Source organism: Ceratotherium simum, chromosome 16 (assembly GCF_057802395.1).
Source record: "Ceratotherium simum simum isolate JZ-2026a chromosome 16, ASM5780239v1, whole genome shotgun sequence".
Classification (NCBI taxonomy): domain Eukaryota; kingdom Metazoa; phylum Chordata; class Mammalia; order Perissodactyla; family Rhinocerotidae; genus Ceratotherium; species Ceratotherium simum.
In genome coordinates this window covers 13,427,694-13,449,342 of record NC_141915.1, presented here as the reverse complement: position 1 = coordinate 13,449,342, position 21,649 = coordinate 13,427,694, and the positions used below count along the sequence as shown (strand labels likewise).

General features: G+C 57.7%; 1 protein-coding gene across 3 annotated transcripts in view; it reads left to right on the top strand.

Moving 5' to 3' along the window:
• SPNS2 (SPNS lysolipid transporter 2, sphingosine-1-phosphate) overlaps positions 1-21,495 on the top strand; it is a 35,429-nt gene extending 13,934 nt beyond the window's left edge. Inside the window, exons 3-13 of one of the 3 annotated variants that reach the window (XM_087440609.1) lie at positions 9,088-9,224; positions 13,322-13,473; positions 13,694-13,760; positions 15,103-15,245; positions 15,540-15,692; positions 15,808-15,997; positions 16,363-16,428; positions 18,357-18,455; positions 18,544-18,707; positions 19,086-19,256; positions 19,848-21,495. In XM_087440609.1, coding sequence (XP_087296735.1) covers positions 9,088-9,224; positions 13,322-13,473; positions 13,694-13,760; positions 15,103-15,245; positions 15,540-15,692; positions 15,808-15,997; positions 16,363-16,428; positions 18,357-18,455; positions 18,544-18,707; positions 19,086-19,256; positions 19,848-20,334 — 1,829 coding nt within the window. In that variant the 3' untranslated portion in view covers positions 20,335-21,495. The remainder of the gene's footprint in view (positions 1-9,087; positions 9,225-13,321; positions 13,474-13,693; positions 13,761-15,102; positions 15,246-15,539; positions 15,693-15,807; positions 15,998-16,362; positions 16,429-18,356; positions 18,456-18,543; positions 18,708-19,085; positions 19,257-19,847) is intronic. The other 2 variants (XM_014789658.2, XM_087440610.1) reach the window with 2 other exon arrangements.
• The last annotated feature ends 154 nt before the right edge of the window (positions 21,496-21,649 follow it).

The window sequence follows — 21,649 nt, the reverse complement described above, 5'->3', positions numbered from 1 at the left end:
TTAGGTCAGTTAGTTGGGCAATGTCAATAGAACCTTGGTGATCCTGTTTCCATATCCTCCCCTGCTCCCAATTCCTTCCATTGCCACCAACTTGGAAGTCACCTCTTAGATGTCAAAGCAGGACACTCCCCCTGGTCAGCCCCAGAGCCGGTCCCAAACTCAGGAGCCTGAGAACCTGGATCCTGGGCTAGTCCTGGGCCTGAGGTTCTCTGCCCTGACCAGCAGGGAGCCAGGGCCCAGGGCCCCTGGGACTGGGCAGTGTGGCAGGTCATTAAGCAGCTATCCCAGCCTATCTGCCTCTCTCTCCAGGGTCCACATCTCCCTTGTCCCTGCCCTGCCTGCTACATGGCCCCATAGAACCTGAGCTCCCGGCTCCCTGGCCCTCCCATTGGCTATGGCCATGCTGGCCGTGCCTCAGCAGGACCCTCAGGCCTGGGCAGAGACTCAGAGCTAGCGCTGCATCCCACGGCTGGTCCTGACCCGGCCCCAACCTTGCTGCGTGGCTGGTTCCCTTGGCCTTGGAGTCTACTTGGCTGTGAGGCCCAGTCAGATGAGTGGGAGAAAGTTCGTGGTCTGCATTCCAGTCCGTGCACCCCTTCCCCTGCCCGGCTCTCTGGGGAGGGAGGCATGGAGCAAGCGGCTCTGTCCAGGAACCTGCCTGACCTGTCTAGGTGGCATTCCAGTATGCATAGTGCCAGGCCTCCACAGCTTCCGTGAGCTCAGGGAATGCCACAGCCACTCCGTCAGGCTTGGTGCCTGTCCTCATGTCCCAGATGGTGTCTTTGGGGCTCAGAGAGAGGGGGTGTGATAGCCCCAGGTCTCAGCCCTAACACATGAGGGTTGACCGAGCTAGGACTGGGGCAAGGCTGTGCGGTCCAGCACCTCCTAAGGGTGGCCAGGTCCCTGCCCCTGCAGACGTTACCTCCCCCCAGGACATGAGTCCAAGTCCCTCCCTGACCCCTCCACCCTTGCTGGGCCTTTCTGGCCAGGCCAGAGCAAGTCAGCCTGCCCCAGGGCCTGGGACAGGTCCTTCTAGCCTCCTGGGCTCTGCGTAATGCAGTGACCAGCACTCGCAGCCAGGAAGACAGAGCTCAAGCCAGATGGGAGCGTGGGAGGGAGCAGGCTGCTGGGCTAGTGTGGGAAGGGCGGGGGAGAGCCTAGCTGCCCAGCCCCTCCCTCCATGGCCCCTGAGTCACTGGGGACCCGGCCCGAGCCTCATCTCCTCCTGGTCTTGGCCTTGCTGACTGATCTGAGCCAGGCTCTGCCCCAGCCTCCTCCATTCAGCCCTCCTTAAGTGTGGTCAGGGCCAGGGCAGCCACCCAGGGAGAGGGTGGAAGGGCTGTGAGGGTCACAGCGCTGCTGCAGTTATGTCCCAGGCTGCCTTCTTGGCTAAGGGTCATGCAGTCCCTGCTGATCCCTGGTGACCTGGCTGGAGGTGGACAAATTACCCACGGGCATCATCTTGTTTGATTCTTCCTCCTACGAGCTCCCTTTTGTCAGCTTCACTTTCTGGATGAAGGGACAGAGGTCCAGAGAGGGGAAATGACTTGCTTAAGGTCCCATGGCGAGAGAGTGGCAGGACTGGAATTGGGGCTCTGTCTGCTGTCCTCTTGGCTTGGGGAGGAGGCACAGATGGCCAAGGGACTGGTGAGGCTTGTCCCCAGTGTCTGAGAGTCTCACATCTCAGTGTCCTCAGGGTAGGTGCCTCTGGGCCATGCTGAGAGTCCCCAGCACTCTCAGAGACCCTCTGGTCCCTACCCCATGGCCCTCGCCCTGCTACCTCCCCCTGGCACAGCTGGGATGGCTCCCGAGTGTCCTCACTCCTTCAGCCATCTCAGCCAAGAAACCAGGCGAGCTAGACCAGGATGTGACTCAGTGGGCAACCAGGCAAATCACCTAATTGGCCTGGGCCCCGGGCACCTGTCTCTTCCCCAAGCCCCGATAAGGTTGGAGCCAGGTGGAGGGCGCCAGCCAGGTGTTGGTGCTTGCCCAGATCAAAGGGCCAGGGCTGAGAGCCGGGTTGCCTGCTTATTTGTGGGCACCAGGGGCTGCTGGGCCAGGAGGCAGGGTGGGGGGTGGCTGAGGGTTAGGCCCACACCTGCCCCTGCTGTCTCCCCTTGGGACCGGAGCATGAGAGCTGGCTTAGAAAGAGCCTACTTTCGGCAGCCCCCTTGCAGGTTGCTGCCAGCTCAGAGCTGGCCCCTGAGTCCCCAGCAGCAGCCATAGCTGAGCGAAAGCCCATGGCAGAGTTACAGCCCTTGGGTCTCACTGTTTTGGGAGATCAGGAGCCCCCATGGCCTATACCCAAAGGGGCGGCTAACGCTGAACCTGCTGCTTGGCAGGCCCTGTGCTGGGCTCTGCCATGAACTCAGTCTCTGCACTCAGGTAGACTCCCTCTATCGATGGGAACAGAAAACGTATCCAGTCCCCACCCAGGCAGGGAGGGAGCCTGGGGGGATGGCAGCGAGTGGGCACCTAGCTCTGCCTGGTGGCAGGTGGAGAAGACTTCCCTGAGGAGGGGACATTTGAGTGGGGTTTTGAAGGATGAGTTAGAGTTTGTTCAGGGGCAAGGACTTCCAGTCAGTTTGTCAGTAGATGTGAGAAGCTCTCCTTCCCCCTCCAAGCTGGATAAAATATACCAACATTTAAATTATATAGCTGAGCTTGAAAGCTAAAGCTAGCAGGGAAATTTCCAGGTGCCAGAAGCAAAGAGTTGAACTCACAAACAGGAACGGGAGCTGGTACTGAAGCCAAGTGGTATAGTCTTTGGGGACCAGGATATGTCTTAGAAGCTTGTTGCAGTATTTTTAATGTAAACATTTTTATGAAAGAATTTAAATCCACATGAAAAGTAGAGAGAGAATAGTACAACGAATCTGCACATGCCCATCACCCAGATTTATCAGAGCGTCAGCAGTCTGGCCCAGTTTCCAAGCTCAGGGGTTTTTTTGCCCTGAGCATTGGGCAGTGCCGGCGAGGGTTCTAATGTTGCCTGGGTGACTCAGTTTCCACCCAGAGCCCAGAGCAAGCTCCCTGATTTCACGCTGTGCCCCCAGGCCGGTGGGCAGTTTTTCCATTCTTGGAAGGATATTTTCCTTCCTGGCTTTCTGCAGAGAGCTCGTCTAGCTCCTGCTTTGCACAGGCCTGGGACTGCCACCCCCTTCTCCATGTAGGCCAGTGTTGGCAGGGACCCCAGCAGGGGCAAATCCAAAACTGCTCCTTAGGTATGTCTTCACGGCCCAGGGCCTGCATGGGACACGGATGACACTGAAGACAAACTCAAATTCCAAATGAGCAGAGCACACAGGAAAGCCCACCTTTGTGGGACGGAGTCAACCGGGCCAGAGAAGGTAGGAAAACCAGCTCCTGAAGAACTACAGAGAACAGACTTGTCTTAAAGGGGCTTAACATTGGGTATGCTTAATTTTCAAAGCTTGACAGGAAAGAGTAGAATTTATAAGGCAGGAATAACACATTATTAAAAAAGAACAGGGGGCTGTTTAAAAGACCTAAATTCAAAATTCCAGAAGTAAAAAATATAAGTATTCAAATTAAAAAATGTAATAATTAGATCAGTTAATTAGACTGGACCCAGTTGAAGAGAAAAAGAGCAAATTAGAAGATGGATGTGAGGAAATCGGCATAAACGCAGGTTAGGGAAAGCAGCGAGTAGGGGTGAAGGCTCTTTGTGGTGCTGCCTGGCTCTGGTGACTCGTGGTTCATCGGCTGTGGGCTAGAGTGTGGGGAGAATTGAGTTAGAGGAGGCTGCACAGCAGGCAGGACCTGACTGTGAGAGGCGTCTGGATTTTGTCTTGGGGCAGTGGGGAGCCACAGCAGGTTTTGGAGCAGGGCAGGTCCCTATAAGACATGTGCATCAGGGCGTTCACTCTGGGGCTCAGTGGGGGAATGGATGGCGGAGGAGGCTGGAAGGCAGCTCAGGGCTGGGGTTTGTGGGGTCATGAGGAAGTGCCAGGCTGGGGGGTGGGAGAGGAGAGTGGGGACAGAGGAAGAGCCAGCTCAGACTGAAACCAGACAGTGCCTCTGCTTTGGGGCTGAGTCTCCTTCTGGCCTTGCTCCCTGTCCACTTTGGCCAGCCCAGCGACGTTCTCCCGCTTCGGCAAAGGCTCGGGTTCCGAAGGCAAAGCTGGGCAGCCCCTGTGGCTCTCCCCGCAGGGCCCTCCTGTCAGAAGGGAGGCCCAAGAACCTCTCTCCCCCTGAGGCCTGATGGGCCACCCCAGGGCTGACGTCCTGTGCGGGGTGTGAAGGAGGAGCGGTTTCTGTTCTTCCTGCAGGAAGTCTGAGTGTGGTGGGCTTTCAGGCACCGGTGGGGCCAGGCCATCCTGGGTCCTCGCCGTCGTCTTGGCTGGCCTGGGCTGCCATCCTCCACATCCTGTGGGCAGGGAGGGTACTCAGCAGAGCCTGACCCCTGCCTGCCCCATGCCTGCCTGAGCACCCTCCCTGCCCACAGGATGTGGAGGATGGCAAGTCTTCTCCAAATAATAGGTCGGCCGGATCTGGACTCTGTAAAAATAGCGCTGGTTCAGCCCAGGCCGAGGTGGGGGCTGGACGTGGGCTCTAAGGCCACAGTGTGGGATCCCAGGGCACCCCAGCTCCGACCTCGCCTGCTCCTGCTCCCGGACCACCTCTAGGCTCCACAGCTTCACAGATGGGGGGCCTTGGGGCCGCCTGCCAAGGCACAGAGCCCTGAGCGGGGGTTGTTCTGAGCTTCTGGGTGCTGGCCCCTCTGTGGGGCCCCAGGGGAGAAGGTCTTCAGGCAGCACGCTGAGCCCTGGGACCTCCATGAGAGTGGACAGCACCTTGGGGAGGTTGTCCAAGCCCTAGGAGGAGGGGGCATCGCCTGTCTTACAGAAAGTTGAGGCTCAGGCCCAGGTTCTCGTGGACAGCCAGGGGCTCTGCTCCTCCCGCCCTGCTGTCCGTCCGGCCCTGCCCCCCCTGCCCTGGCTCCCTGCCTGCGGCTCCATTGTCCCAGACCTGTGGGCTCAGCACACGTGAGCTGCCCGAGGGCTTCCCCACACCCCGACCACAGGATGTCCTCGTGCGGGAGTTGCTGGGAAAGCCGCCCCTACTGAGATGGGGTGGGGCGGCTGGGCTGCCCAGAAAGCTCTCCTCAAACAAACAAAGACTATGGGGTTGGGGCTGGTGGGCCCGGGAAGCTTCTAGCTAGCTGGTCTTTATTTTCAGCGGAGCTGCCTGCTGGCGGAGTAAGCCGCTGCACCCGCGTCTGGGACAAAGTTGACACGTCCAGGCCTTTGCCTGTGCTGTTCCTTCTGCCAGGAACACTTCCCCTCTTGGCCCTGCCTGATTGTGTTCAGGCTCCTCCCTGGCCTGTGACGTCCTGGAGGGCCAGGAGGAATCCTCCCTCTTGTTTGCCCCAAGCAGAGGGAGAGCTGCAAAGGTGAATGTGTCTCCCTCTTGACCCTGGACTCCCTTGTCCCCACGGGGAAGGCACTGAGGGGCAGGCAGTGGTTCGGTGTCCCTGCCTGACTCGCTGTGTCCTCTCGGGCTCATGGCCCCAGCTGTGAAGGGGCAGACGCGGTGAAGTGCAGGTGGGTGCTTGGGAACTGTCAGCAGGCTGGGACCGGGGGGTGGGGACAGGCGTGAACCACCTCGACAGGAGCCCAGCCATAGTCTGGATGCCTCTGCCCACCCAAACGAGCCGGCAGTCCGCCAGGGGAAAGGAGCCAGCAGGGGCCGCCTTCCTGCTCCGCTGCAGGCAGGGGGTGGGGATGCACCAGGACGGCCAAGGTCTGGCTAAGGCCTGGGTCACCTCCTTCAGCCCCTCTCCACCCACACAGTGGGGCTTTTCCAGTGCTGCTCCTTGAAGAGGGAGAACAGAACATGCTGGGGTTCTCCACAGCCCTCTAACTAAATGCCAAACCTGGTCCTGGTGTGTAGAGCCCAGTCTCTCTGTGAGGCCCATCTCCCACTGCTCCCTCCATAGCCTTCCCAGGCTGCAGCCTGCCACTTCTGGCTATCAACAAACCCTGAACTTTCCTTGACCTTGGGAACATCAGCTGGGACCTTCCGTCTTCCCAGCCTGGCAGTCTGTAGTGTGATTTAGAGCAAGGGCTCTGGAGTCAGACAAATTGGGGTTTAAATTCTGGCTCTACCACATGCTAGCTGTGTGACATCACTCTTTCAGCCTCTGTTGTCTCCTCTGTAAGGTGAAGATAATCTGTACTTATGTCCAGGGTGCATTCCTGGGCGTTGCCTATGATAAGTCCTCCACAATGATAACTGCAGGTATTATTAACAATAAGACTTAGACCTCATTAACCATTATACTGTATTGCTTATTTGTAATTTATATTTTAGTACATATTCTTGAGTTTAAGTATTATCATCATGGTAAACTCCTATGCATCCTTCAATACCCAGCTCTGACATCACTGCCTCCATGAAGCCTCCCTTCACTATTCTGGGAGGAGCTGACCCTCCTTACTGGTTCCCTGGCATTTTAAGGAACTGGGAAACCCATGGATGGGGTTTGCCCCCTGACCAGACAGGGGACAATTCCTACTCTGATTCTTTCTGCCCACTTGCCACCTAGCACAGATATGCACGGAGGGAACAATTCTTCCTCCTCCTGCTAACATGCATAAGTCCTGATGAGACCGAAGTCTCTTTCCTGTCCATATTCTGATCTGATCTCAGGCAGGTCCTGGGAGGCAGGCCCAGGCAGAAAAATTCTTTTTCTAGATATGAGGAAATAAGTTCTGCTTTGACTAATCTAAACAAGGGCCCAGTATGGACGGAGGCCAGTCCACTCTGGGCAGGGTATGGCATTAAGTACCTTACAAGCTTTATCTTACCCGGTGCTCAGAGCAACTGGGGGGGGAGTGTTGCTATTTTTATCTTCATTTTACAGATGAGGAAGTCGGCACGCCAGAGCTGGCTCAGCCTGGCTCAGGAGAGTCAATTGTTAAATTTTCAGGAATTGTGTGAGTGGGTTGTTAAACACAACCATTATTAAAAATTAAACTATGGAAACTTAAAATTAAACAATTTATATTAAAAACAAAGGTGATAAATACTTAACAGTCATCACTCTGTAATTATTTGACTATGTTTTATTATTATCTCTGTTCTTAAGGTGATTTACGTCAATCACATCTTTGTGGTAGAATACTCTGTAGACAATGCCGTGTGACTGCTCTTCTCTTCCCGACTCTGATCAGTGACATCACACGGAAATCAGCCGTGGTGGGAGTATTTACCCATGAAAATTGGCAAACACTACACATCGGGGCTTCCTCCCCTACCCCTTGTTCAGAGAGCCAGTTATTAAACATTTATCAGCATACCACTGAACTGAGGCACAGAGAGGTTGTTGACCTGCCTGAGGTCGCCCAGCTGGGAAGGAACAGAGCTGAATTCGAGCCCAGGCAGTGTGTGTCTGGTGCCCAGATTCACGCACCCCTGTACTGATTCTCCCCGAGGACCCGGGCACAGAGTCAGGATTAACAGGTTCCCCTCACACCCATAGGTGCTCGCTGTCCCGATCACTAGGGTAAGAGAGAGACAGTCATGTTCCTCCGCCCGGCCCTCTCTCCCCGATTGTTCGCTTCCTTCCCTCCTTCCTCCCTCCCTCCTCCTCTTCTCCTGTTCCTCCTCTCCAGGGACTCGGGTCTGTGAGGTAGCAGCAGAGCCTAGGCGCACATTCGGCCTGGCGGTCAGAGGCCAGCCAACTGGCCACGTTGTCTGCCACCCCTGGGCTTTGTCTGGCCATCTGCCTGTCAGCTGTGGGACTGCCTTTTAGGGGGAAGAGGGGGGCTGCCTCGCTGCATGACCTAGGGCCTATCCTGCCTTGCTGGCCTCCTCATCCCACCTGGGACCTCCAAGGCCCCTCCCTTCACTGGCAGTGGCATCCCCATGGAGTCCTCTAAGGCTTTGCTGCGCTCTTGTTCTCGAAGAACAAAACCAGGTCATATCACCCTCTGCTCAGCATCCTCCGGCGTTTTCCTTTCTGGCCCATAGAAGCCACAGTTATCACAGTGGGCCACAAGGCCCTGGCCTCTCCCCCTCTGTCCCTCTGCTCCAGCCACTCTGGCCTCTTTATTGTTCCTCAAATATGCTAAGTACATTCCCGCCCCAGGGCCTTTGCACTTGTTGTTCTTGGTGCATATTTGCATGATTTGTTTCCTCCTCACCTCCTCCAGGTCTTCGTTGAAATGTCACCTCCTCTGACCCTCCTATTTAAAATTGTAACATCTGCTTTCTCTCTCCCACACATACATTTCCTATCTTCTGTTTCTGCCCTTTCTCTCTGCTAGCACTTGTCACCATCTGACGTACTATATTTTTTATTTTATTATCTGTTCCTCCTCACTAGAATGAAAGCCTCAAGAGGGCAGGAATTTTTGTCTGTTTTGTTGAATGAATGAATGAACGAACAAATGACAGTTTCCAAATGTCAGAAACCTCTGCAGCCTGCTGGGAGTGAGGGTGGTCGAGTGATCCAGCAGGTACAAGACCTGGGGTTCCAGGCCCAGTTCTGCCCTGGTTTGCTGTGTGATCTTGGGCAGGTCCCTTCCCCTCTCTGAACCTTTCCCAAGTATGATAAGGAGAGCAGTGTGGCAAAGTATAGGGAACACTGGCCCTGGAGGCAGACAGACAGGGGGTCAAATCACCCCTGGGACATTTACTGCCGATGGGGCCTTGGGCAAGTCACACCTCCTTGAGTTTGTCTCCCCCTGTGAGGTGGGACGGGGTTGGAGGGACACATGAGATGCTGTGTGGTGAGTCCCTAGCACAGCTGCTGGCACAGTTTGTTCAGGGAATGAGTGTTTACTGTTTTAAAGTACCCAAAGTGCTCACCCGGCACTGGACAGACTGGACCTGCATTGAAGCGGATGGAGCCGTAGAATCACCCTGCCCCGAGGGCTTGTCCCCAGCCTCCCCTGGGCCCAGGCTGGCCGAGGTCGCCCTCTCTGGGGCTGCTTCCTCAGGCCCTGGCCCAGGCCGGGCTTTTTCTCCCGGGCACTTGGCTGCCAGCTGAGTGGTGGGGGCAGGCAGGCTTGGCCCCAGGGACCCCGCGCTGCCCTCAGCTCCCCTCTCCCTGCACAGTGTTCATCTGCAGCTTCATGGTGGCTGCCCCCATCTTCGGCTACCTGGGCGACCGCTTCAACAGGAAAGTCATCCTCAGCTGTGGCATTTTCTTCTGGTCGGCCGTCACGTTCTCCAGCTCCTTCATCCCCCAGCAGGTGAGGCCTGCCCTGTTTCCGGCCCAGCATCCCTAAACGTCCCGTCTGCGAGGCCTGGTTCCTCCAGTGGGTGGCTAACCTGACTGACCTACCCCTGTTGAGATTGGGTGTTCCAGCCCCTTTGCCTGAACCCTAGACAGTGTCTTCCAAATGCAGTGGGAGGAGGGGGTCTTTGCGTACGTTTATAAACTGGCCCTGCAGACAGGGCCTTCCCTGTGCTGGCCTGATCGGAGGGATTCACAGCCCCACGTGGCATCGTGACTGTTTCTGAGCTGCCTCTGATTTGGGGAGGATGCAAGGAACAGGGGGAGCAAGTCTGCCAAGGAGTCAGGACCCTTGGGTTCTAGTCCTGGCTCTGCCTTCATCTTGCTGTGTGACCCTAGGTAAGTCACTACTCTTCCCTGGGCCTCACACAGTTTGCTCTTTGTCTGACGACCTGCTAACTCCTTGGGTCAGAGTCCTAGGGAGGCAAGCATCAGTTCCACATGAGGAAGATATTTCTTACTCTGCTCCCACAGTTCTGGGTTTGAATATCCCAACTCTGTTGCCCACTTCGCTTTGTGATCTGGAGAAACTTACTTAACCTCTCTGAAACTCAGTTTCCTCATCTTTAATATGAGGATAATGCTTCTCAGCTTGAAGGTTTGTTGTGAGAAATAACAGAGCTAATGAAAGCCCAGACCCTGGAACCTGGCAGGTATTCAACAAATCATTATTTCTGTTCTTTCTTCCAAAGAGGAGATATGTTGCTTTGTGAGGTAGTGAGTTTCCCATCGATAGGGGTATTCAAGCAGAGGAAAGAAAACCACATGATGGCAACTGTAAAGGGAAATAGAGGAAGAAGGAGAGAAGACTAGGATCTGTCCTCAAGGAGCTTTCAGCCTAGGGGACAGCAGAGGAGACCCCAGCCCTGTCCTTGGGAGTACCCAGGCTGGGGGTGGGAAGATGTGACAGGAGCTCCCACGCTCAGAGCCTTCAAGATGTGCAAAGTGCTGAAAGTCCTCGCTGAAGAGAGCAGTTTCAAAACTCATGTGGTCAGGGAAGGCTTCCTGGAGGAGGTAGCATTCGAGCTGAGCAGGCAGGGCAGAGAGATTAGGCCTTTTGGTGAAGATAGGATGGGCACAGGGAGCACACTCATGGGAGTGTGTCGAGAGAAGGAGGAGGAGAGGGTTTTGGCTGGAAAGGAAGGCGGGGACCAGGTCGTGGAGAGCCTCGAATGCCGGGTTGGGGGGCCTGGGCTTCCTCTGAGAGCAGTGCTGGACCCTGAAAGAGTCTGAAGAAGGGCAATGGTGGGTCAGATTTACACTGATCGAGAGGAGGTTGGAGGCAAGGGCAGAGAGAATCGGCAGGTTTGGGGGGATGACTTTGCGTCCTGGGGCAGCTTCACGGAGGAGGGTCAGACCCAGGTGAGCTCCAGGCCCAGAGTGTCAGGTAGAGTCTGATGGCCACAGTCAAAAACGGGGCCTGGACCAGAAGCCTCTAGGGCCCCTTGTCCTGCCCCTGGCCAGACCCCTGGTCATCCAACCTCTGCGGCTGCCTCTGGGATTGACCAGTGAGGCCAGGACCACGATGCCAGGGCTGGGCCCCGCTCTGGGTACGTGGAAGGGAGGGGGGGGTGGGGAGAGAAGATGAGCGGAGGCAGGGAGAGAAACAGACAGATCACCTCCAATTAATTTATAAATTCATTGCAATCACAATCCGAGTCTCATGGGGGTTTTTCACGGACCTTGGCAATGTGATTCTGAAGCTAATTTGGCAGAGAAAATGCCCAGGAACAGCCAAGAACATTGTGAAAAATAACAGTGAAAGGGAACTTGCAGTATCAGTTATCACAATCTGGCTATTCTAACTAAAACCAAGAGATCAATGAAGCAGAGTCCTCCTTTCCATGGGAACCGAGTGTGGGGTGAAAGCTGCATCTCAGATAAATGGTTTTGGAAGTGACTATCCATCTGAATTGAAAATAAAGTTTAGTCTGTATTTCAAACCATACTTCAAAATAAATTCCAGATAGGTGAAAGGAAAGTAAAAAGCAAACTGTGAAAATCTAGAACTATACATCAACAAGAAAAAGACAAATAAGACAATCCAGTAGAAAAATGGGCAAATTATAGTGACAAGCAATTCCAGGAGAAGATACCCAAGTGGGCGATATAAACGCAGGGAGAGACGGTGCTCGCCTCTCGAGTAATCAGTGACATGCAAATTAAAACAACAATGAGGTACCATTTCACACCCATCAGATTGGCAACAATTAAGGCTGACAATACCAAGTGTTATTAAAGCTGCTGGTGGGGGTGTAAATTGGTAGAGCCTCTTTGGAGAGCAAAATGGCAGGATTTTGTAAAACTCTGTGCACATCCCACAACCCAGCCTTGTGCTTCGAGGTATGTACCCAAGAGAGAAACTCCAACTCGTGGACACGAAGTGACATGTGCATGCAAGGGTGTCTGTTGCAGAATTGTGATAGAAACAAAGAGAAGCAATCTAAATGAACATGACCGGATGCCCAGACCAAATGGGGTGTCTTCACACTATGAGATTCTTGACAGCAAAAGAATGAACTAGATCTATATTAACCAGCATAAATGGGTTTCCAAAAGATAAGAATGAGGGAAAACAGGAAGAATGCAGGATCAGATGCATGGAATGGTCCTTTTTTATTTTTTATTTTATTTTTTAACAGCACACAGAAGATGCTAAATGTTGTTCACTGGTACGTGTATGTATATTCACACATGGTACATGTATGCAAGGGTAGAGATGGATTCACACAAAAGCGCGATATGGCGGGTTCCTGGGGGAGGAGGAGGGATCAACAGGATCCCCATCAAAGAGCTCTTACCTGCTTGCTCTTCTGAGAAGGAGGATTGAGGAAATCGCTCCCATTCTCTTTCTCTCTCTCAAATATAACAACCATAAAATATTAGAGAATATTTTTATCATTTGGGGATGGAGTAGCCTTCCTGAGCAAGATATGAAATCCAGAAGCCATTAAGGGAAAATCAACAGATTGGACAGCATCAAATTAAACAACATAGAATAAAGCTTCCGTATAGTGAACCCCCCCCATAAACAAAGCAGAAAGAAAGATGACAGAAAATATTTGTGATGTTTATAATAAAGGATCAATTCCCATGATACATAAAAAACTAACAGAATCAATACAAGAAAGACAAACAACCCAACAGCAAAATAGGCAAAGGCTATGGGCAGATGATTCCCAGGAAAAGAAGCAGAGGCAAGGAGCCAGGGGAAGACCCGGAGAGGGAGAGAGGGAGAGAGGGAACGAGCCTCAGAAATGGGAGGTGCAGAGATGGACAGGCAGAGCCTGCAATGTAGAGAGAGGGCCAGGAAAGAGATGGGCAGAGGGAGAGAGGAAAACAGGGAGACCCGGAGGAGGGCTGCATGTGGGCGATGCTGGCCGGATGGGTGGTCAGGGTGGGGCCGGGGAAAGATGACCAGGCTGGGTTCTCAGGCCCTTGGCAGCTAGGGGGATGGAGGGGCCGGGTCCACATCAAAGGGGTAGTACCACTGGCAGCTGGCACGGCCCCACCCTTCCCGGCTCAGCTGGGCTTTGCTCTTTGATGTGTGTGGGGGAGGGGGCGCTGAGCCCACTGGGCTGCCCGGCCCACTCTCCACTCACAGTGGGTCCTCAGTGCTACCAGGGTCAGCCCAGCTGCCCCGCCTAGGGGTGGGACACAGAGTGGGGGGTGACTTGAGGCCCCCAAGCTGGGGCCAGAACTCAGGGAGGAGGTCTCTCAACTGGGGGGAGGCAGTGGAGACACAGGCTTATGTCCTACATGCGCATGGGGACAGAGGGGGGACTGTCTGGGCCATACTTACAACTCTCAACCTGTGAAAGTCCAGTCCCATCCCAGCACTGGGCCAACCAGACCCAGTCAAAACCACTATCCAGAGGGGGAAACCGAGGCCCAGAGTGGCCTGGGGGTGTAGTCTTTGCTGAGGCAGGGGTTGGGCTTCATCCTCTCCCCTGGCTCCTGGACCCTGCAGGGGGTGGGGAGCAAACTGGGGACCAAGGACAAGCAGGCAGAAGAGCAGGACAGTCCCCCAGCTTTCTCTGCCCCTCCCCACAGCACTTCTGGCTGCTGGTCCTGTCCCGGGGGCTGGTGGGCATCGGTGAGGCCAGCTACTCCACCATCGCACCCACCATCATCGGCGACCTCTTCACCAAGAACACGCGCACGCTCATGCTGTCTGTCTTCTACTTTGCCATCCCGCTGGGCAGGTGAGGATCCGGGCAAGGTCTCCTCGGACTTCCCACCACTCCCTCTCCCTGAGATTCGGCCTTCTGTGACCTAAGCTTGTGGCGGTCAGCCTTGGAGAAACGCCTGGATCAGTTCCCTGGGTGGCTGGGTGGTGGTCGCGGGCAGCCAGCCTGTCTCATAGACTAGTGGGCATACTCCACCCCCGGCCCGTCCCCCCTGACTGTGCCATCTTCTCTGCAGTGGCCTGGGCTACATTACTGGCTCCAGCGTGAAGCAGGCGGCTGGAGACTGGCACTGGGCCTTGCGGGTAAGGACACTCCAGACCAGTCCTTGCCCAGGGTCACCCAGAGATTCAGGGACAGAGCCCAGGCTACGATGCAGGCCTCAGCCTCCAGGTTTCCACCTTTTGGGCCTGGGCTCTTCTAGATTAGTCCACATTGAGGTGTCGGGGGCCCAGGTGTGAGGGGAGCCAGACTCAGCCCCACCACCCTGAGGGCTCCCAGTCTGAGAGGACGGACTCTCCCACCATGTCAGGAAATTCCAGGTCCACGATGGCACTTCCTGCTTCGAGCCCTGGCACTGTGCTCGGGTGAGACTGAGATCAGACCTCTGTGTGCGGGCCCCCGGGTCTGGAGCCACTTCCTGTCCCGCGGGAGGATTTGGGGCAAGTCTGCCAAGACCCCAGGACAGTGCAATCAGAGGAAACAGAGATCCCCCGTCTCCCGGAGGAGAGGAAGCTTAAGACAAAGTGTTTTTTCCTCAAAAGCAGGAAGGAAGCAGCCTCCGTGGAATTTCTTGATGGGGGTGAATGGAGAGGAACTCTCCAGCTCATGGGCTCCCAGGCCTGGTGGGGGTGGGGACAGACCTCCCTGTTCTCATGAGCCGGGGGAGGAGCTGGTAGATCAGAATCCAGGCTGCCAAGATGTCCTTCTCCCGTCTGGAGAGTCTGTTCTCGACATGGGGCTGGACACAGGGAAGACCCAAAGGGGGCCCGAGCCTCTGTTCTCCTGGGGCCCACATTGGCCCCTCCCAAATGATACCCTATCTAATATATTAGCTGGAAGATTCATGTCCCTTCCCAGCACCCCCCAGGGTGAGGACCCCACCTGGGGAACTTTCCCAGATCTAGGGATGTGAGCAGGGCTGATATCTGGCTCCCTGTCCCCAGGAACTCTCTCTCCTCCTCTCCTAGTCATCATTCCATGTCTGTCCATCTATCTGTCTTTCCATCCACCCATCATCCATCCACCCACCCACCCATCCACCCATCCATCCATCCATCCATCCATCCATCCATCCATCCATCCGTCCTTACATCCATCTGTCCATCTCTCTGTCCATCTATCCAGCCATCTGTCCTCCCTCCTCCGTCCATCTGACCATCCATCCCTCCCTTCTGTCTACAGTCCCCCCTCCCATCTTGCCCCTGGTCTGGACAGTCCATTTTGAGTTCCTAAGCCTTTTTTTGCTGACCTCATCTCCAGTAGCTTTGCTCAGCAGCCCAGTCAGGCAGGCTGGGCAGATACTGCCCCAGAGGAGGAACTCGGAGCCCAGAGAAGGTGTGGCTTGCCTATGCCCCTCTCCTGGTGCAGCAGAGACAAAGCCGACTGGGCCCTGGTGTCCTAACTTGGTGCTCCTTGCCTTGCCAGGTGTCCCCCATCCTGGGCATGATCACAGGAACACTCATCCTCGTCCTGGTCCCGGCCACTAAGAGAGGCCATGCCGACCAGCTCGGGGGGCAGCTCAAGGCACGGACCTCATGGCTCCGAGACATGAAGGCCCTGATCCGAAAGTGAGTGCTGTGGGGAGGGGTCTGGTAGGAAGAGGGAGGGGTGCTGAGATGAGAGGACCCTCCCACAGGGTGACCCACCCAGCACCCTTGGCCAGACTCCGTGCTGTCTCCGCTGCCATGGGTCACAATGGGAGTGACATTTTGGCTCCTGGTGTTTATTATTCCTGAGGCCTGAGCCCTCACTCCCGGAGCCCAGAAGGAGTGAGGAAGAAAAGGCTGCCTCCTGGGCCCCGCCCCTGCCCGCTGCAGGGGTCCTGGCCCCCGCTCAGTGTTGCTGCCCCGGCCTCTCCCCAGCCGCAGCTACGTCTTCTCCTCCCTGGCCACGGCGGCCGTGTCCTTCGCCACAGGGGCCCTGGGCATGTGGATCCCGCTCTACCTGTACCGCGCCCAAGTTGTGCAGAAGATGGCGGAGACATGCAACAGCCCGCCCTGTGGGGCCAAGGACAGGTGGGGCCCCGCCGGGGGTGGGGTGGGTGGCGAGGGATGCTGGACGGGAGCGCCAGCCCCTCTGCCCCAGCCTCAGCACCCCCAACCCGTGCTCTGCCGGCCTCTGTCCCCACAGCCTCATCTTTGGGGCCATCACCTGCTTTACGGGCTTTCTGGGTGTGGTCACGGGGGCAGGAGCCACGCGCTGGTGCCGCCTGCGGACCCAGCGGGCCGACCCACTGGTGTGTGCTGTGGGCATGCTGGGCTCTGCCATCTTCATCTGCCTTATCTTCGTGGCCGCCAAGAGCAGCATCGTGGGGGCCTATGTGAGTGCAGTGGAGGGTGCAAGGGTGGTGGGGGGCGCCGGGCTGGGCCCAGGCGGCTCTGGAACAGGAAATGCAGTCTGACTTGTGGGGCCCTCCTTCCGCGCGGGAAGGCTCCATTCCTCTGCCTGCTCTGCTTTGTCCAGGGCCTGTCCAGGGCTCTGGGTGTCCTTCAAGGCTGTGGGTCTGGCTTGAAGTCTGTAGATAATCCACAAATTCCTCATGGGCCTGACTGCCAGGAGGTGCAGGCCCCAGGCAGGGGTAGGAGGGTGTGGGGGCTCCCTGCCAGCAGCCAGGGTTCAGGGAGCAGCCTGGAGCCAATGGTGGGTGGAGGACCCCTGATGGTTGCTCTGGTCTCTCCTGGACAGGTCTGTATCTTCGTCGGGGAGACGCTGCTATTTTCTAACTGGGCCATCACTGCGGACATCCTCATGGTGAGTCAGGCCCAGGCTGACCCAGGCCTCTTGGCCTCTTGGGGCAGTTGAGGAGGGTGGGTGAAGAGGTGGAAAAGCTGGCAGGGCTTGTGGGGGTGGATGGGAAGGAAGCCATGCCGGGAAGGTGAGCCTGGAGGCAGGGATGGGATCTGAGGTGTTGGGGTCTGCATCCGGCAGGGCCTGGAATCAGAGGGTTGAGCAGGCGGAAAGGGATGGATGTGGGGACTGGGTGGGGAGGGGGCTGTCTGGAGGCTCAGGTTTGTGGCCGGGAGGCTGGCAGTGCCAGGCTGGCACGGAGGTGGTGCTGCCTGCCAGGGCTCCTCCCCCAGGGTCTGAGCTGCCATGGACTCTGCCCTCTCAGCTCAGCCTGGGTCCCAGGGCGCCTGCCTGAGCGCCTGCGGCTGGAGCTGGGCGGACAGAGGCTGTCTTCACAGGGTCAACAATGGGCTGCAGACCAGCCTGCCAGGGACAAAGGGCCATCTGAGTGCGGCAGGGGCTTGTGTCCCTGGGCAGGGACGGGTGCAGCCTGGGAGGAACTGGGAGGGGGCTGTGGCCCTGGTAACTTCAGCAGTCTCGGAGGAGGGGTGTGGTGGTAGGGGGGTAACACCAGGTCCTGTCCTTGGAGATGCTCCAAAGTCAGGGGCAGGAGAGGATTGGGAGAAGGGAGTGCAGGGGACCCGCGGTGGGGAGAGTGTCTGGGAGCTGCCAGGGCAGGCCCAGGGGCCGGGGAGGAAGGACTCCTCATGGGTCGGTCCTCAGGGCGAGAGGGTTTTGCTGCCACAATACGGGACAGCCAAGGAGATCAGAGTCTGCCTGGCGTTGGGGCCTCTGCTGGCTCCTCTCCTTCGGGAAGCCTGCCTTGCCCCACCCAAGCTTCTCTGCATATCTGTCTCCCCCACCAGTCCCCGGGCTGGGGCAGGTGGGGGGAGGTCTGACTCAGCTCTGTGCTTCAGCATGGAGCGAGGCAGGGTGGGGGGCCCTGCACAGGCCCAGACTGAAGGGAGGGGTGAGTCTGTCTGAATCGAGTGCCCTTGGTGCTGGGCAGGACACCCTCCTCCGCCCCCCCCCAGGGGCAGCCCCAGCTGCTGACATGGTTTAGGTCCCAGGGAAATCATGTCCCATTTTATTAAGTGTCACAGCCAAGTGACTAATTATTGCTGGAAATGGGGCCACACCGTCCCAGCGGATGCAGGTCTCCCCGCCCCGCCCCACAATGGGGTGCCCAGTGGGCACTGGCTGCTCTCGCAGACTGTCCACAGAGGCTGGAGCTCTGACTAGACGAGGCAGCTGGAGCTCGGGGGCATGGGCTGCCCAGGGCCCCATGGAGCTGGCTGCTGCCTGCCCCGCTGCTCCTCTGCTGACCTTAGCCCCCCGCTTTGGAGCTGCAGCCCCTGTGAGTCAGGCCTTCTGGGTCTGATGGGGGGCCCAGCGGCTCCTGGCATTCGGTGCTGGGGGTGCCCCTGGGTAAAGTGGAGGCTCTCCCAGGCAGGGTCCTGCTTCACCCCCCCTGCCCCCCATGCCAGGCCAACCTAGGCAGGTCCTTGTGGAGGGGGAACCGAGATGGGTCTTTAGCAGTGAGATGAGGGCGAGAGACCCTCGGGGTTCTGGTCCCAGCGCTGCCTGACTCCCTGTGTGATTCCTGGGGAATGTGTGCCTCTGGGCCTCAGTTTCCCACGACCACTGCGCTTGGCTCCCCACCAAGAGCCAAGTGCAGCACGTATGGCATCTGGTCTCACGAGCTGGAGGGCAGAGGGCCTGGCTGGAGGAGGGGGTGGGAGGAGGGGAGGACCCAGGAGGGTGAGGGATCAAGACACCAGGGTGGAGAGAGTCCGAGGGTGTGGGGGCTTCAGGAGGGTCATGTCCCGAGGGATGAGGCCAGGTAGGTGTGCCTGGCTTCTGTGGCCTCTGACCTCCCGCCTCTTCGGCAGTATGTGGTCATTCCCACGAGACGGGCCACCGCGGTGGCCCTGCAGAGCTTCACCTCCCACCTGCTGGGGGACGCCGGAAGCCCCTACCTCATCGGCTTTGTGAGTAGCCTGGGGGCAGGAGGGGCTGAGGTGGGTGATGGGCTTCAGGAGCTGGCCCTGCCCTGATGTCCGCCCCCAATCCTCGCAGATCTCCGACCTGATCCGCCAGAGTACCAAGGACTCCCCGCTCTGGGAGTTCCTGAGTCTGGGCTACGCCCTCATGCTCTGCCCCTTCGTTGTGGTCCTGGGTGGGATGTTCTTCCTCGCCACTGCTCTCTTCTTCCTCAGCGACCAGGCCAAGGCTGAGCAGCAGTGAGTGGGGGTGGGGTGGGCCTGCCCCGCGGCTGTGACAGCCTCCGCCTGGGGTGGTTGGAGGGTGAAGTGGGTGGGTCACTTGGCCCAAGGGGTCCCTGCCCGGCCCCCAAACCTTCCCATCTTTGTGACGCTGCCTCCAGCTCACAAGTCTCCGTCACACACCCAGCATTGGCCTGGGTGCTGCGGGAGCCCTCGGTGGCCTGGGCTGTTCATGGTGGTTCTAGACCTGGGTTTTTCTCGGCAGTTAATGGTTTTCAGAGCGGGGACCCCCTCCCCTTCCTTGTCTTCTCATTTTCTGACTTCTTTCTCCTCTCCTCTTTACTCCTCTTTCTCTCTCTCCTCTCCCTACCCCTGGGCTCTCCCACTTCCCCCTGGGGCTGACGAGGTCCCTGCCCAGCACGTCCGGTCAGCCAGCCCCCGTGATGCGATGTGCCAGAGCAGTGCCCGGGCCCGGCCCTCGCTGATCCGCCACCTTGACCTCCGCCCGTCTCTCCCCCAGGGTGAACCAGCTGGTGATGCCGCCCGCATCAGTGAAAGTCTGAGGCAGTGAGTGCAGCCCACAGGGCTGGGGGGGGGACTCCTTGTGGGAGGGAAGGGGTGGGGGTGGGGGAGAGGGAACACTGGGCACAGGACTTGGGGGATGTTCTGGAAGCAGGAGCGGCATCTCATGAGTCACCTCCTGCCTGAGCACATCCCACCAACCCTGGATTTGGTCCTCTTCCTCCTGAAATGTTGCCCAATTGACTGGTGGATCCATGGGAGGGGGCAGGCTCCCTCTTCCAGTAAATCAGCTCCCCCTTCCTTCCTCAGAAGGGCTGGGGGCATAGGTCAGGGCTGGGGCTGGCCAGGAACTCCCTGCTGTCCTGATTCTGTCCTCCCAAATCCTCCTAGAGGGGCCGGGGCCCAACTCCTTTGCCCTTCCTCTAGGCCTGGCCTCTGGGGGCTGCGGCTTCCCAGCAGTGCAAGACCCAAGGTCACTGCCCCCACGCCTGGCTCCAGCAGACCCACACCCCTTTCATGCCCCCAGAGTCCAGAGAGAGGCCTATTTCTCCAAACAGCAAGGAAAATAGAGAGGAGGGAAGCTGGAACGGCCCCTCCCAAAGGCCCGCCTCTGACCTCTAACCCCCCTCCCTCCAGGTGCCGCTGGGACAATGACGAACCCTTGCTCCCACCTAGTCTGGGAGGGGTCCTCCGGCATCCTGGCCCTGCTGGGCTGTTCCAAAGCTTTCTGTGTGACCCACGGCTGGCCACCGACCCTCCCTGGTCTGGGACTGCTGAGTGGCTGTGGCTCCATGAAGAGGCCATGTCCTCAACTAACCTGGAAGGCTGTGTGTGCTGGCACCACGTGGTTGGACAGACTCCCAGTCCTGTGTTTGGGCTGCAGGGCCCCAGGGGCCCAGGGAGAAGACAGCCCCTAGTGGGTGTGTGGGGAGAGCCTGGCCTGACACCGGCTTATGTGATCCTGGGCAAGTCCCTGCCCTCCCCGGACCGTGGGGCCAGGGGGCTGGACTTTACCACGCAGCTTGCCGGGCACGGCACTGTCCACAGCTTAGAAGACCCACCCGCTCCTGGACCACACGGAGAAGAGGTGGCCCAGGCCTCAGAGTGGCGCTTCAGGCTCTGAGGCTCCCTGAAAGGCCTGGTGTGTGGTGACCACGGCTTTCTGACTGGGCCTCTGACCTCGAGGACGTTGGACTCAACCTGGCAGAGCCAGGCACCCAAGTCGCTGGGCACATCCCAGCCTGGCTGGTCACTCTGGAGGACACTTGTCTCCACTGCCTTGGGCTGGCTCTCAGCCTGGACGTCTCCCACGTGGGGACCATCCACAGACAGGGAGCTGGCATCACCAGGGGTGAAGGCCCTGGTGGCAGCTCTATACCACCTGTGCCCCAGGCTCGAGATCTTTGGGGGTTGTCCACTCCTACAGGGCTCCTTGCAGCCTCTGCAGCATCTCCTGTCCATCTCCTCTCTGACCCCCAACAGAAGCCAGAACCAACTCTGGCCCCCAGGCTGGGCCCTTTCCAGGAGTGGAGCCCAGGGGACTATTCCCAGAATCCACGGGGCAGTAGCCAGGGCTCTGGCTGCCAGAGGAAGCAGCCATCCACCAAGGTTCCTGTCCCAGGGAGTAGCCCGGTGGAGGTTGAAACCCACCGGGAGAGGCCAACACCCTAGAGCCACCTCCACCCAAATGCCGGCTGCTGCTGCTCTCACGCACATTTCCACAAAGCCCACTATTCCCCCCAACCTCTGTCCACCCCATCCTCATCGCCACACACCAGAGTACAGCTGCCAACTTCACACTACACCCGTCCCCTGGTGGACTTGTCATAGCCTCCGTGCTCCACTCCTGCCCTGCACATTTGCTGGAATCAAGGTGGTTCTGGTCTGGGGGCCCCTTGTGGGCAGCAGGAAACCCTAAGAGCCAGCTTAGACAATGCTTTGTCCCATAGTTACTGGCTGGTGTGGCTTCAGTGGTGTGTAAGCTAGTGGAATACCCACTCCCCACCAAGCTCTGGGGCACCCTGGGGGCCTGACAAGGGGGTGGGCTGGGGGAGGTGTCCCCCAAAGACCAGCCTCGCCTCCACTCCCACCCCAGCCTCAACTGGGGCCCCAGCAATGTTTTCTTGTTGTACAAGAACCAGGTCCAAGTGTTGCCTCCTCTTCCTTCCGGAAGCCAAACTGCTCCTTTATTTTTTAGAGCTGCTGATTGTGAATCTCAGAGTCTTAAGAGAGAAGCCAAATATATTCCTCTTGTAAATGAAGAAATAAACCTATTTAAATCATGCCCTGGTGGCTCCTGCAGCAAAGCAGCCCAGGGGTGGGGGGACAGGAGGAGCAGTCACACCTGTGCCCAGCCAGCATGGGCGACCTCTCTGAACACCAGAGCCCTGGCCCTGGCCCACACTGCCGGGGAGCCCAAGTCCCAGCCCCATATAGGT